This window comes from Chanodichthys erythropterus, chromosome 17 (genome assembly GCF_024489055.1).
Source record: "Chanodichthys erythropterus isolate Z2021 chromosome 17, ASM2448905v1, whole genome shotgun sequence".
Classification (NCBI taxonomy): domain Eukaryota; kingdom Metazoa; phylum Chordata; class Actinopteri; order Cypriniformes; family Xenocyprididae; genus Chanodichthys; species Chanodichthys erythropterus.
In genome coordinates, this window is record NC_090237.1 from 537,971 (window position 1) to 553,164 (window position 15,194).

General features: G+C 35.8%; 1 protein-coding gene across 3 annotated transcripts; it reads right to left on the reverse strand.

Annotated features, from left to right (window-relative positions):
• Positions 1-1,503: 1,503 nt before the first annotated feature.
• Positions 1,504-15,011, reverse strand: LOC137005099 (uncharacterized). 3 transcript variants are annotated; one of them, XM_067365880.1, is made up of 18 exons: positions 14,292-15,011; positions 13,826-14,212; positions 13,366-13,470; positions 13,183-13,278; positions 12,957-13,049; positions 6,901-6,975; positions 6,495-6,608; positions 6,249-6,314; positions 4,603-4,683; positions 3,949-4,029; positions 3,553-3,651; positions 3,342-3,380; positions 2,968-3,018; positions 2,759-2,854; positions 2,294-2,392; positions 2,083-2,101; positions 1,957-2,002; positions 1,504-1,856 (listed from the first exon to the last, which is right to left on the reverse strand). In XM_067365880.1, the coding sequence occupies exons 1-18, from the start codon at positions 14,338-14,340 to the stop codon at positions 1,815-1,817; spliced, it is 1,638 nt and encodes a 545-aa protein (XP_067221981.1). In that variant the 5' UTR covers positions 14,341-15,011; the 3' UTR covers positions 1,504-1,814. The 3 variants fall into 3 exon arrangements, with proteins under 3 accessions (XP_067221981.1, XP_067221980.1, XP_067221982.1); XM_067365879.1 differs by having other exon boundaries at positions 3,342-3,419; XM_067365881.1 differs by lacking the exons at positions 1,504-1,856; positions 1,957-2,002; positions 2,083-2,101; positions 2,294-2,392; positions 2,759-2,854 and having other exon boundaries at positions 2,974-3,018; positions 3,283-3,419.
• Between the last annotated feature and the right edge of the window lie 183 nt (positions 15,012-15,194).

Sequence of the window (15,194 nt, forward strand, 5' to 3'; positions counted from 1 at the left end):
GTGGATCAACCTTAATGTTATGAAGAAATGAGAATACTTTTTGTGCGCTGAAACAACACAAAAATAACCACTTTATTCAACAATCTCTTTTGTGTCATTCTCATACGCTATCATACGCTATTTGTGTTATTCTCATAAGTTTATGTCCAGCGTTTCCTGGTTCTACGGCGACTCATTATTGGTCGGCTCCTGCGAAGGCATCATTTGCATTTTCTTTCATATCAAATTCTTACATTTTATTAATAAATTCAATTAATATAATAAAACATTACTGGGATGTTACGAATCATATAAAGTCAGTATCAACAAAATCCGTCTTTCCGCTGCAGAAGAAACCGAAGCAGCTGAAGTGGTGATTACTGTAGATGCATTAACACTGACACTTTCATGAAGCTCAACTGTAGCATGAATGCATTTACATCACAAAACTACAACTGCATAAATGTCATTTAGTGTTAAAATCATTTTTAACAATGATAGTTATGATGATAGTTTTAAAAATTAAAGTAAACCTCCAGTAGGTGGCAGCAACAGCCCACCTAAAAATTGTAGGTACAGTATAAAATTTAATGCCATTTAAAAGCCTTAATTTTCACAAAACCCATTTAATGACTTTCAATGCCCCGCGGAAACCCTGTCATTAACTCAGCACTGATTCAGTGTGAGTTTCATCAGTTCATCAGGGCAAACACATGTAGGGCCTACATGGAAACATGGGACAAAACGGACTGATATTTAAGATATTTAACCTCGTCATTGTGCTTTTTTTCCCTGTATAATCTCATTATCTCATCTCATTTTTTGTCATTATTATTGTTCATTGTTAAAAATACAACCATGGTATTTTCCCTGATCTTGTATGTAATTATAAGTTCTGCAATTAAAATAAAGAGATGAGCAACGGTTTTCCTCAGTGTTAACAATGTTTGGAGAGGACTGCTGATTTTATACTCAAAAAATGTAAGTATCTGAAGCATAATCTTCAAATATGGATATTTTTCTTACAAAAACGCATCGCTTTGCTTCAGAAGGCCTTTATTAACCCCCTGGAGCCGTATGGATTATTTCTAATATGGATGGATGCATCTTTTTGGGCTTCTAAATCTCGTGCCCCATTCACTACCATTATAAAGCTTGGAAGAACCAGGATATTTTTAAATATTTTTCTGATTGTGTTCATCAGAAAGAAGATAGTCATATACACTTATGGCTTGAGGGAGAGAAAATCATGGGATAATTTTCATTTTTCATATTCCTTTAATTCCAAACTGTTTTTCCTCAAAACAGCAGCATGAAGAAGACTTCAAAACTATAGACCTGAACGGAGCACAACAGGACATACTGAGGAGGAACAGGAACAACTAGCAGAACAGAAAACTAATTATCAAAACAAATCAAACACACACACGTAAGTTTCCAGTGCACATAAAAATACACAACAATAGAGAAGTAGAGATAGAATAGATATATTTATATATTATTAACATATTTACAGTTTTGTGGATAATATTAATAAATAGGAGTGAATTTGTAAAATATTGCAGTAATATTGTACTAAGAATATTGTACTACTGCTACTGATGTAAAATTCATGTAAACATTTACAAAACACGTGTTCAGCTCCCTTATGTATAACTATTAAATATTCACATTTTTTCATAACATGCCACATTTACATGAGAGCTGTACATCAATCTGAATGCTTGATTATACGAAACTTAAATACAGCCACAAAAAAGCAAGTTATTCGTAAGAGGATGTCACCAAACCTCCTGCTGCACAAATGAGTTTTCAGTCTTATTTTGTTTTGTGTTTTACTGTGTGGACAGATTCTCCATCTCCGTCTCTGGTGAGTTCTGTGTTCAAAACAAGACATTGTTATATGGCATTAAAGTACTATTGCTGTACGCTTATACTGCAGATCAGCTGATGCAGTGTACATAATTATTACATTACCATGAGTTGATCTTTTTGATGCGAGCGCCTTTGTGCGTCGAGGTCTCTGTATTTGAGAACAGAATTACAGATTTAACGTTGATCTACACAGTTGAATGTACTGTATTTATGAAAATCTGAACTTACTCAGTTGTAACAATCTTCCCTGTGAGACAGAAAACATTAAAGAAATGTGTTAATAACTGAGCAAAAGCAGAATCACAGCAAGTAAATCAGATTCTGTAACTGTTTGCATCCGTTTTATCAGCATTATTAGGAAATAAATCATTAGTCCACCAGTCGATACTGTTCTATGATAGAAAAAATACAAACAAAAAGAATTTTAAACGATACTTACAGTAAGCATTCATTTGTAACACGAGCCAATACAAGGCAAAAACTCCTTCAGAAGGGAAGACAATGAATCTAAGATCCTTCAAAACTCGATCGCCGTTTCCTAAAAATTCAAGTGAAAGAAAAACAGAGAAAGAAAGATGCATGGGACATTTGATAGAGATTAAAAAAAAATCTCTACAATATCTATAACACACACATTTATACATATGTAAACCCTGCTGTTTGAACCAGACGTTTTAAGCGGGACTCGAACCCGGGTCTCTGGTATGGGAGATCACAGTCTCTAGTGTCAGTCGCTAGAGCGCCTCTTGAGATCAGGGGAGTGAGATTCACACTCACACACACACACACACACACACACACACACACACACACACACACACACACACACACACACACACACACACACACACACACACACACACACACACACACACACACATTTTACAGATAAATATTTACTCACGTGCTTTCAGGATCAGTTCTGCAGTCAGTGTAACAGAGCTCAACAAAACGAGACCAACTGCTCCAAACATGTACATGATTTCATTACAGAGATGCACTGGAACAGACATGCAAACAAACATCAAACAATTAAATAGTCATTTCAACTTGTGGACAATAACGTAACTAAACTAAAAAATAAAAATACTTAGGATTCAGCTGAGTAATTACATGCATTTGATTCCTGTTGATTTGTCTGATGTCGTTGTCTCTGAGTCTGACCTGAAAACAAAACGGCTTCTGTGTTACAAAGCTGAAATCTGATTCAGAAGTCAAATGGATGAATATCAATTTAACCTGGTATCATATTTGTAGTAATAACAAAATATAATGACAACAGCATGTGTCTTTATTGATTAAATGACATTATAAGAAATGACATTCAGAAATGGCCAATGTTTAAGAAAAACAAAACTGAATATATTTAGAAGGCCTCATAAAGTGAGGCAATATTGAGAGATGCAGTATGACATGACATTACATTACATTTACAGTTCCTTTGCAAAACACCAGTTTAGGCACTGTAATTCAGTGATGGATCAGACCTGGCACGCTGTTTTCAAAAACCACCATCATCCTGAGAACTTCAAGAAAAGAAACAACGCAGGTCCATCCCACATACTCTGTTCATTTAAAAAAGCACGTTTGATTAGTGCAACATGTCTTGGTACAACTTGATACTGACTGCTTTTTTTTAAGAATGTTTTTTTTTTTTTCTGGATGAAAAATGAAAATGACAAAATATAAGTAGCAAACCTTTCTCTTTTTGCAATATGTCTAGATGAAAATAAATCTGGAGGATGATATGCAGGAGTGTTGTGAGCCACAATAACATTATCCATCTTTGACAGAGAGCTGTGAATGAAAAGATGACATTATGAACTCAAACTTACAAAGGTCACATATAATACTAGAACTGATGTCAAATCTGATACAGATCAACTGAGAAGTTGCATGCAATCAAAATTGTTGGTCTTATTGTGAACAATTCATTTGTGCATTTCCTTACTTTTTCTTACTTGTCTAAAGCTAGCATTGTTTTTCTATTCATCCAGCCATCAAAATCACAGATTCACACATTATCATAGGATCTACTCTTTCCACACCAGCACAAACACAATAATGATAGGAAAGATTTCAGCGTATACTTACAATTCAGTTTTGCTTCCACAAGAGGTATAAATGGTATATAGACGAGCAGTACTTGTGTAACAAATGCCACGATTAAAAATGCTGAAATAAAACAAATAACAGTCCATTATTTTCCCATTCAAACTAAACATGTCAATAATACAATATCAAAACACATCAGATCTGAAATGAGAGTGTGGACGTGGTTTTCTTGTGAGGTTTTTTCTAAAAATGCCTCCAGCATTTTTTATCATTTTCGCTAAAATATTAAGGCCCCATATTGTCAGAAAAAAATGTTCTGTCACTAGGGCTGTACCTTAAGGTACAAAAGCAAAAATATACAAATATGCACTTTTAAAGTACTAATATGTACCTTTAAGGTACAAAGATGTACCTTTTCACTTGTACCTCGGTATACCACCCCAGCGACAGAACGGTACCTTTTTTTCTGACAGTATTTTCTTCTATGAATATCTGAACATGCAATACATCAAAATAAAGAACAGAGCCTCTAAAGAGTTAATGACTTAATTCAGTCATTCTACAAGTAGTTTTACATCAAGCTGACACTGGCTTATAATCAACTGGATTTTTACACAGGAAAACACCACATTTTATAAACTACTTGTTGCATATCAGTTTAATGAATTGAAGGAATCAGAATTCAGGTGTTACCTGGAGAGGAAAGTTCTAATGAGAACATCAAATGGAACAATTGAATAATAGTCAAAAGAAAACTATACAGGGGGAAAAGACCTAAAAAAGAGAAAAAGGTAAGCATTAATGGAAGAATGGATTACAGGATTTCATTTACTGACTGTACAGGAAGCTCTTCTCTGTCACTCTTGCCCTGCTTGATTGTTCATTTTGAAATCAAATCAAAGCAGATCACAAGTACTGACAGTTTGACTCCGGCACTACAGTATATCAAACCATCTGTAACAGACAGCAATAGTGACACATGGTAAAAACATTGTTACTCAGACACAGCTGTTAGAGCCGAAATAGTCGTTACTACGTCATCTTTTATTTTCAGTCTCTTTAAAAGCATAGTGCAGAATGGTATCAAAAATTAATCCGTCATAAAATGAAGCAAACAAATGCACAGTGTCTTACTGACGCAATCTTGAACTTTGTTTAAAAAAAAAAAAATCATTTTTGGGCAAATTAACCCTTTCATTAGTAATGGATGATTACAGTTAAAAATACAGCAATTAAAGAGGCCAAGCAAACAAGAAGCAAGCAGGACCATCAGTAAAATATAGCATTTTATATCATATACTTTACTGTAGTCAGCAACAAAACCCATTATTTTTGGTATTGTTGGACTCAACATGGATTCAGAAATCGAAGGAGTTGAAAGTAAGTCAACCACATCCAGTTATAAGCATGCAAATATTTTTTTCCACCACTAAGTGAAAATGTCTGAAACTCCTTCAGGGCTTTGTGCTGATGACTCATACCAAGTTTTGTTACGATACATTCATGCATTCATAAAATACAGAAATTTACAACAAAATTAAAAATGGCCAACGCCGAAAAATGGCTGATTTCCGGCTGATTCGATTCGGCATGCAGTACAGAATCAAAGAAGACCACTTTTATGATTTTTGGGCAAACCGTTCAGAAGTTATAAGCCAAAATACCCATTATCCTATCTCTGGACCAGTAGGTGGCGGTGTGCCGAAAAGCAGCATATAACCTCAGGTTATGCTTGTAAATAGACAGGTCAGCCTTAAGTCTATTCTCGCGAATGCTGTGTAATATTATTTTGCGCGTTATTTGCAAACAGTCTGATGAATCAGTTTGAATTTCCATAACTCTTTCATCAACACTGTCTTAAGAAGAAATGGTTAAATTTTGGTGAAAATCGGACAGACCATCTAGGATTAATTCGGCATGAGCTAAGGAACCAGAGGAAAATAAGGTTCAAAAGTTATTAGCATAAACATGAGTGAAAATTTGGACAAGTGATGGCGCTAGAGGCATTGATTTAGAGACTCCAAAACTGGTGTGGTTAATGTTGAGACTGTCCTCTATCAGTGTGCCAAATTTCATAACTATCCCGCAAGCAGTTCTAGGGGCTGCCATAGACTCAAAAGTGGAAGACAAAGGAGGAAAAATAAAAATAATAACTATACACCTTCAGTGCTGGCCCCTAATAATAAAAAATACAGATTTTTTTCCCCTTTCATTTTTGTGCTTTATCAACACTCAGTAACACATGGTCTATCTAAAACTAAATATGTGACTAAATTTTCAAGAGCTAACAGTACTTTGCAATAACTCATATTGACATAAAACAATACGAATGTGCTCACCTTGAGTTTGGTTGCATGGGAAAACCCCTCTTGACATCTTTTGACAGGTTATCCTTATAAAGTCAACTAAAAATCAATAACACACAGGTTCTTATGTATACATCTAATTATCATTTTTGGTAATTGTAGAATAAAACTTTAATGTATATAATACAAATGTTAACATCATAAGTCTGTACTGATATATGCTTAGCCTGTCACTCAGCTTTAACAAAGTAAGGAATCAAATGATACAGAAACTCTTACCTCCACTCAGGATGAGACACAACAGCACAACAAATCCAAAGGATATTCCAGACATTATGCAAAGAGCGATGTTTGCATCATGTGCATGCCTTCTCAAGCCATATTTTAAAATAACTAGAGCAATAGATAAAAAATAAATGTCACACAAGATAAATAATGACATGCTGAACTGACACATGTTGGTTGAATTAAATGATGCAAAACTAGCTGAATCTTTATCATGTACATGATGATATTTCAGAAAAGATTAGACAACAGAATGGTTGCCGTCTTTAAGTTTAGAGGATTGGATTTTAGAGAGAGAGATTTAATGGCTATATTCTATTAAAGGTAATAACTCATAAAGCACATTTAATGTCAGAATAATGAGCATGACCTCTGCTGTGTAAAATCTGGATTTACCCACCTGAATGAAGAATGACTGTAAAGACAGCAAATTCTTGTGTTATTTTGAAAAACTTGATCCATGTTTTAATGCTGTCTGTAGAAAGAAAGAGATGAATACATTAAATTAATATTTTGAAAATCTTGCGTGCAGACGATTTACTATTTCGTTCCCTCGATTTACTAAAACTAGTGCACGATTCACTATTTCGTCGATTTACTATTTTCGTACTAAAACTAGTGCACGATTCACTATTTCGTTCCCTCGATTTACTAAAACTAGTGCACGATTCACTATTTCGTCGATTTACTGTTTCGTTCCCTCGATTTACTAAAACTAGTGCACGATTCACTATTTTGTCGATTTACTGTTTCGTTCCCTCGATTTACTAAAACTAGTGCACGATTCACTATTTCGTCGATTTACTGTTTCGTTCCCTCGATTTACTAAAACTAGTGCACGATTCACTATTTCGTCAATTTACTGTTTCGTTCCCTCGATTTACTAAAACTAGTGCACGATTCACTATTTCGTCAATTTACTGTTTCGTTCCCTCGATTTACTAAAACTAGTGCACGATTCACTATTTCGTCAATTTACTGTTTCGTTCCCTCGATTTACTAAAACTAGTGCACGATTCACTATTTCGTCAATTTACTGTTTCGTTCCCTCGATTTACTAAAACTAGTGCACGATTCACTATTTCGTCAATTTACTGTTTCGTTCCCTCGATTTACTAAAACTAGTGCACGATTCACTATTTCGTCAATTTACTGTTTCGTTCCCTCGATTTACTAAACTAGTGCACGATTCACTATTTCGTCGATTTACTGTTTCGTTCCCTCGATTTACTAAAACTAGTGCACGATTCACTATTTCGTCGATTTACTGTTTCGTTCCCTCGATTTACTAAAACTAGTGCACGATTCACTATTTTGTTGATTTACTGTTTCGTTCCCTCGATTTACTAAAACTAGTGCACGATTCACTATTTTGTCGATTTACTGTTTCGTTCCCTCGATTTACTAAAACTAGTGCACGATTCACTATTTCGTCGATTTACTGTTTCGTTCCCTCGATTTACTAAAACTAGTGCACGATTCACTATTTCGTCGATTTACTGTTTCGTTCCCTCGATTTACTAAAACTAGTGCACGATTCACTATTTTGTCGATTTACTGTTTCGTTCCCTCGATTTACTAAAACTAGTGCACGATTCACTATTTCGTCGATTTACTGTTTCGTTCCCTCGATTTACTAAAACTAGTGCACGATTCACTATTTCGTCGATTTACTGTTTCGTTCCCTCGATTTACTAAAACTAGTGCACGATTTACTATTTCGTTGATTTACTGTTTCGTTCCCTCGATTTACTAGAACTAGTGCACGATTCACTATTTCGTCGATTTACTGTTTCGTTCCCTCGATTTACTAAAACTAGTGCACGATTCACTATTTCGTCGATTTACTGTTTCGTTCCCTCGATTTACTAAAACTAGTGCACGATTCACTATTTTGTCGATTTACTGTTTCGTTCCCTCGATTTACTAAAACTAGTGCACGATTCACTATTTTGTCGATTTACTGTTTCGTTCCCTCGATTTACTAAAACTAGTGCACGATTCACTATTTCGTCGATTTACTGTTTCGTTCCCTCGATTTACTAAAACTAGTGCACGATTCACTATTTCGTCGATTTACTATTTTCGTACTAAAACTAGTGCACGATTCACTATTTCGTTCCCTCGATTTACTAAAACTAGTGCACGATTCACTATTTCGTCGATTTACTGTTTCGTTCCCTCGATTTACTAAAACTAGTGCACGATTCACTATTTCGTCGATTTACTGTTTCGTTCCCTCGATTTACTAAAACTAGAGCACGATTCACTATTTCGTCGATTTACTGTTTCGTTCCCTCGATTTACTAAAACTAGTGCACGATTCACTATTTTGTCGATTTACTGTTTCGTTCCCTCGATTTACTAAAACTAGTGCACGATTCACTATTTCGTCGATTTACTGTTTCGTTCCCTCGATTTACTAAAACTAGTGCACGATTCACTATTTCGTCGATTTACTGTTTCGTTCCCTCGATTTACTAAAACTAGTGCACGATTCACTATTTCGTCGATTTACTGTTTCGTTCCCTCGATTTACTAAAACTAGTGCACGATTTACTATTTCGTTGATTTACTGTTTCGTTCCCTCGATTTACTAAAACTAGTGCACGATTTACTATTTCGTTGATTTACTGTTTCGTTCCCTCGATTTACTAAACTAGTGCACGATTCACTATTTCGTCGATTTACTGTTTCGTTCCCTCGATTTACTAAAACTAGTGCACGATTTACTATTTCGTTGATTTACTGTTTCGTTCCCTCGATTTACTAAACTAGTGCACGATTCACTATTTCGTCGATTTACTGTTTCGTTCCCTCGATTTACTAAAACTAGTGCACGATTCACTATTTCGTCGATTTACTGTTTCGTTCCCTCGATTTACTAAAACTAGTGCACGATTCACTATTTTGTTGATTTACTGTTTCGTTCCCTCGATTTACTAAAACTAGTGCACGATTCACTATTTTGTCGATTTACTGTTTCGTTCCCTCGATTTACTAAAACTAGTGCACGATTCACTATTTCGTCGATTTACTGTTTCGTTCCCTCGATTTACTAAAACTAGTGCACGATTCACTATTTCGTCGATTTACTGTTTCGTTCCCTCGATTTACTAAAACTAGTGCACGATTCACTATTTCGTCGATTTACTGTTTCGTTCCCTCGATTTACTAAAACTAGTGCACGATTTACTATTTCGTTGATTTACTGTTTCGTTCCCTCGATTTACTAGAACTAGTGCACGATTCACTATTTCGTCGATTTACTGTTTCGTTCCCTCGATTTACTAAAACTAGTGCACGATTCACTATTTCGTCGATTTACTGTTTCGTTCCCTCGATTTACTAAAACTAGTGCACGATTCACTATTTTGTCGATTTACTGTTTCGTTCCCTCGATTTACTAAAACTAGTGCACGATTCACTATTTTGTCGATTTACTGTTTCGTTCCCTCGATTTACTAAAACTAGTGCACGATTCACTATTTCGTCGATTTACTGTTTCGTTCCCTCGATTTACTAAAACTAGTGCACGATTCACTATTTCGTCGATTTACTATTTTCGTACTAAAACTAGTGCACGATTCACTATTTCGTTCCCTCGATTTACTAAAACTAGTGCACGATTCACTATTTCGTCGATTTACTGTTTCGTTCCCTCGATTTACTAAAACTAGTGCACGATTCACTATTTCGTCGATTTACTGTTTCGTTCCCTCGATTTACTAAAACTAGAGCACGATTCACTATTTCGTTGATTTACTGTTTCGTTCCCTCGATTTACTAAAACTAGTGCACGATTCACTATTTCGTTGATTTACTGTTTCGTTCCCTCGATTTACTAAAACTAGTGCACGATTCACTATTTTGTCGATTTACTGTTTCGTTCCCTCGATTTACTAAAACTAGTGCACGATTTACTATTTCGTTGATTTACTGTTTCGTTCCCTCGATTTACTAAACTAGTGCACGATTCACTATTTCGTCGATTTACTGTTTCGTTCCCTCGATTTACTAAAACTAGTGCACGATTCACTATTTCGTCGATTTACTGTTTCGTTCCCTCGATTTACTAAAACTAGAGCACGATTCACTATTTCGTTGATTTACTGTTTCGTTCCCTCGATTTACTAAAACTAGTGCACGATTTACTATTTCGTTGATTTACTGTTTCGTTCCCTCGATTTACTAAAACTAGTGCACGATTCACTATTTCGTCGATTTACTGTTTCGTTCCCTCGATTTACTAAAACTAGTGCACGATTTACTATTTCGTTGATTTACTGTTTCGTTCCCTCGATTTACTAAACTAGTGCACGATTCACTATTTCGTCGATTTACTGTTTCGTTCCCTCGATTTACTAAAACTAGTGCACGATTCACTATTTCGTCGATTTACTGTTTCGTTCCCTCGATTTACTAAAACTAGTGCACGATTCACTATTTTGTTGATTTACTGTTTCGTTCCCTCGATTTACTAAAACTAGTGCACGATTCACTATTTTGTCGATTTACTGTTTCGTTCCCTCGATTTACTAAAACTAGTGCACGATTCACTATTTCGTCGATTTACTGTTTCGTTCCCTCGATTTACTAAAACTAGTGCACGATTCACTATTTCGTCGATTTACTGTTTCGTTCCCTCGATTTACTAAAACTAGTGCAGGATTCACTATTTCGTCGATTTACTGTTTCGTTCCCTCGATTTACTAAAACTAGTGCACGATTTACTATTTCGTTGATTTACTGTTTCGTTCCCTCGATTTACTAGAACTAGTGCACGATTCACTATTTCGTCGATTTACTGTTTCGTTCCCTCGATTTACTAAAACTAGTGCACGATTCACTATTTCGTCGATTTACTGTTTCGTTCCCTCGATTTACTAAAACTAGTGCACGATTCACTATTTTGTCGATTTACTGTTTCGTTCCCTCGATTTACTAAAACTAGTGCACGATTCACTATTTTGTCGATTTACTGTTTCGTTCCCTCGATTTACTAAAACTAGTGCACGATTCACTATTTCGTCGATTTACTGTTTCGTTCCCTCGATTTACTAAAACTAGTGCACGATTCACTATTTCGTCGATTTACTATTTTCGTACTAAAACTAGTGCACGATTCACTATTTCGTTCCCTCGATTTACTAAAACTAGTGCACGATTCACTATTTCGTCGATTTACTGTTTCGTTCCCTCGATTTACTAAAACTAGTGCACGATTCACTATTTCGTCGATTTACTGTTTCGTTCCCTCGATTTACTAAAACTAGAGCACGATTCACTATTTCGTCGATTTACTGTTTCGTTCCCTCGATTTACTAAAACTAGTGCACGATTCACTATTTTGTCGATTTACTGTTTCGTTCCCTCGATTTACTAAAACTAGTGCACGATTCACTATTTCGTCGATTTACTGTTTCGTTCCCTCGATTTACTAAAACTAGTGCACGATTCACTATTTCGTCGATTTACTGTTTCGTTCCCTCGATTTACTAAAACTAGTGCACGATTCACTATTTCGTCGATTTACTGTTTCGTTCCCTCGATTTACTAAAACTAGTGCACGATTTACTATTTCGTTGATTTACTGTTTCGTTCCCTCGATTTACTAAAACTAGTGCACGATTCACTATTTCGTCGATTTACTGTTTCGTTCCCTCGATTTACTAAAACTAGTGCACGATTCACTATTTCGTCGATTTACTGTTTCGTTCCCTCGATTTACTAAAACTAGTGCACGATTCACTATTTCGTCGATTTACTGTTTCGTTCCCTCGATTTACTAAAACTAGTGCACGATTCACTATTTCGTCGATTTACTGTTTCGTTCCCTCGATTTACTAAAACTAGTGCACGATTCACTATTACGTCGATTTACTGTTTCGTTCCCTCGATTTACTAAAACTAGTGCACGATTCACTATTTTGTCGATTTACTGTTTCGTTCCCTCGATTTACTAAAACTAGTGCACGATTCACTATTTCGTCGATTTACTGTTTCGTTCCCTCGATTTACTAAAACTAGTGCACGATTCACTATTTCGTCGATTTACTGTTTCGTTCCCTCGATTTACTAAAACTAGTGCACGATTCACTATTTCGTCGATTTACTGTTTCGTTCCCTCGATTTACTAAAACTAGTGCACGATTCACTATTTCGTCGATGTACTGTTTCGTTCCCTCGATTTACTAAAACTAGTGCACGATTCACTATTTCGTCGATGTACTGTTTCGTTCCCTCGATTTACTAAAACTAGTGCAAGATTCACTATTTCGTCGATTTACTGTTTCGTTCCCTCAATTTACTAAAACGTTACTTAAAATAATCTGAGGGCTGAGATTGTGGAATTAAAAAAATGCTTCAGCATTTGATGATTTATTTTATTTAACTGCTTAATTTAAAAAAATAAAATAATAATAATGTTAAAATAATAATAAAAAATAAACCCACCTTGAAGATAGTTTAAACAGGGCAAAGCCCAAATCAACATAACAGGTCTCAGAATATAAAGAGCACAGCAGGTAATGGACTCGTGCAGAAACCCTGGAAATTAATATTCATTGACAGGCATTACATAATACCGATTAAATAAAATACAATCTAATCATGAAAGTACTGTATATCACTTAGCATGATCAGGGGCAAGTGGTCTTAAATGTGAAACTACTAAACTCACCTTCAGTAAGAGCCCAAAAGATGAAGGCGAAGGACATACAGATGTTTGGACAAAAGACCAGAGAAAGCTGAAGACTCCAGATTGTGCAGCTGGAGACTGAAGAGAAGATGCAGAATAAACACAGCTAAATGAGCAAAACACTTACAGTTACACATACAGAGAAGATTTCATTCAAACACACACCTGTGTTTGCTGATCTGCAGTAGATCAGACAGCAGAGCAGAAGAACAGCTCCAGATCCAGCAGCAAAACAGAAAACCAACACCATTACGTGCAAAGAAGAGAAACCTGGAAAACACAAACAACAGTTACAAATGCACTGAATTAATTGTATATAATTATTCGCTGTTTTAAAGAGAACTTGCAATTGAAGGCATTCATTATTTTAAGGAATTCCTACAACTATACATTAAATGAACAAAAATGGGATATGTTTTGTGTCCAGGAGCAAAAACAGCATATTCTTCACACCAAGTCCAAATAAATAGTGATAGATGATTCCCACAACGGAAGTAATGTTCTGTTTGTATTAAAGCTAAATATATGTGAGCAATGGCAAGCGAAGTTAGTGACAGTTTGGCTGTTTGCACTTACAGTGTAAACAGAGACTGTCTTATTTTATTTGCCGTGTTCGTTGACTCACCCAGTGTCTTCAGCACCACAGTTGCATTGGCTGAAAGTTCTCCAGCAAACACCTGACACACGTAAACTCCTCTGTCCTCAGCTCTGACACCCTTCAGTCTGAGAGAGAAGTTTCCTTTGGGGATTTCAGCAGTGAAGAACTCAACTCTGTCTCTGTACTGCTCATCTGATGAATCTGGCAAAGTCTGTTTGTTTTGGTAGAGCAGAACCAGAATATCTTCATCTTTATCTCTTTTCTTCCACGAAACCTGTTCAGGTGTGAGGTCTGTTCTCCTCCATTCCACCTCCAGACCCTCCATCAGTAAGAGTTCGTCAAGATTACAGGGCAAAACCACTGAAGATCCCAGAGGAGCGACCAGAGGACCAGAGGAACCGCGCACAGTGTTCCCTGTTGAGAGAAACTGCGTTAAAAATGAGAAAGAAAGCAAAATTCAGATGCTATTCTCGCGTATAGTGACATTACGTACCGTCAGCGACCATCAGGAGAACTGAAATATAAACACATTTAATGTCCATAATGACTACAAATTACACAGAGCTATAATACAGTCATAACTCGATTCTTTCATTTAAAGAGTCATTATGAAACACTTTTGCTTTCGCTTTTCTTCATTATGCGCGTCAAGAGTTGTTTCCAACCGGGAAGAACCGGGAATAAGCGCAGAAAGTAACGAAACATCACCTCCTGTTTTAGCTGCTTCTGTGGATATTGCTGAACAACTACATTTACACACGAAGGAAATGTCAACACGAATGTTTGTTTAACGAAAAGAAAAAAAAACTCTTCTTTTGTTTGTATTGCTACTTTATCTGCCTTTCACATTCAGACGGAAAACGAGCATCTGTCATATAAAACACTTGGATTAAGCAATCATAATAATATTAATATTTATTAATTCATATTAATATTTAGCATTTTTAAATGACGTTTAATGGAGGAACAACTGCCTATTAAGACAAAATAAATAAATAAAACAAAGACTTGAAAGGGTTAGTTCACCCAAAGATGAATTTCTGTCATTTATTACTCACCCTCATGTCGTTCCACACCCGTAAGACCTTCATTAATTTTCAGAACACAAATTAAGATATTTTTGATAAAATCTGAGAGGTGACTTTGTCCAGAGACAGCAATATAATCAACACTTTCAAGGTCCAGAAAGGTACTAAAGACATCATTAAAACAGTGCAGTGGTTCAACATTAATGTTATGAAGAGACGAGAATACTTTTTGTGCGCAAAAACAAAACAAAATAATGACTTTATTCAACAGTGAACTAACCCTTGAAGAGTGTCTGTTGACTCATAATTTGTATGAAATGCTATAAAAATCACATTTCCATGAATGACCAAGAATTCATCACAAAGGT

What these genes read in the sequence shown, in the direction of transcription:
- LOC137005099 (XM_067365879.1), bottom strand. Translation starts at nt 14,340, where the DNA reads ATGGACATTAAATGTGTTTATATTTCAGTTCTCCTGATGGTCGCTGAC. An exon ending in CATATTGCAAAAAGAGAAAG is followed by an intron (nt 3,420 to 3,552) that starts GTTTGCTACTTA and finishes TTAAATGAACAG; the next exon opens with AGTATGTGGGATGGACCTGC. An exon ending in TCAACAGGAATCAAATGCAT is followed by an intron (nt 2,855 to 2,967) that starts GTAATTACTCAG and finishes TGTCTGTTCCAG; the next exon opens with TGCATCTCTGTAATGAAATC.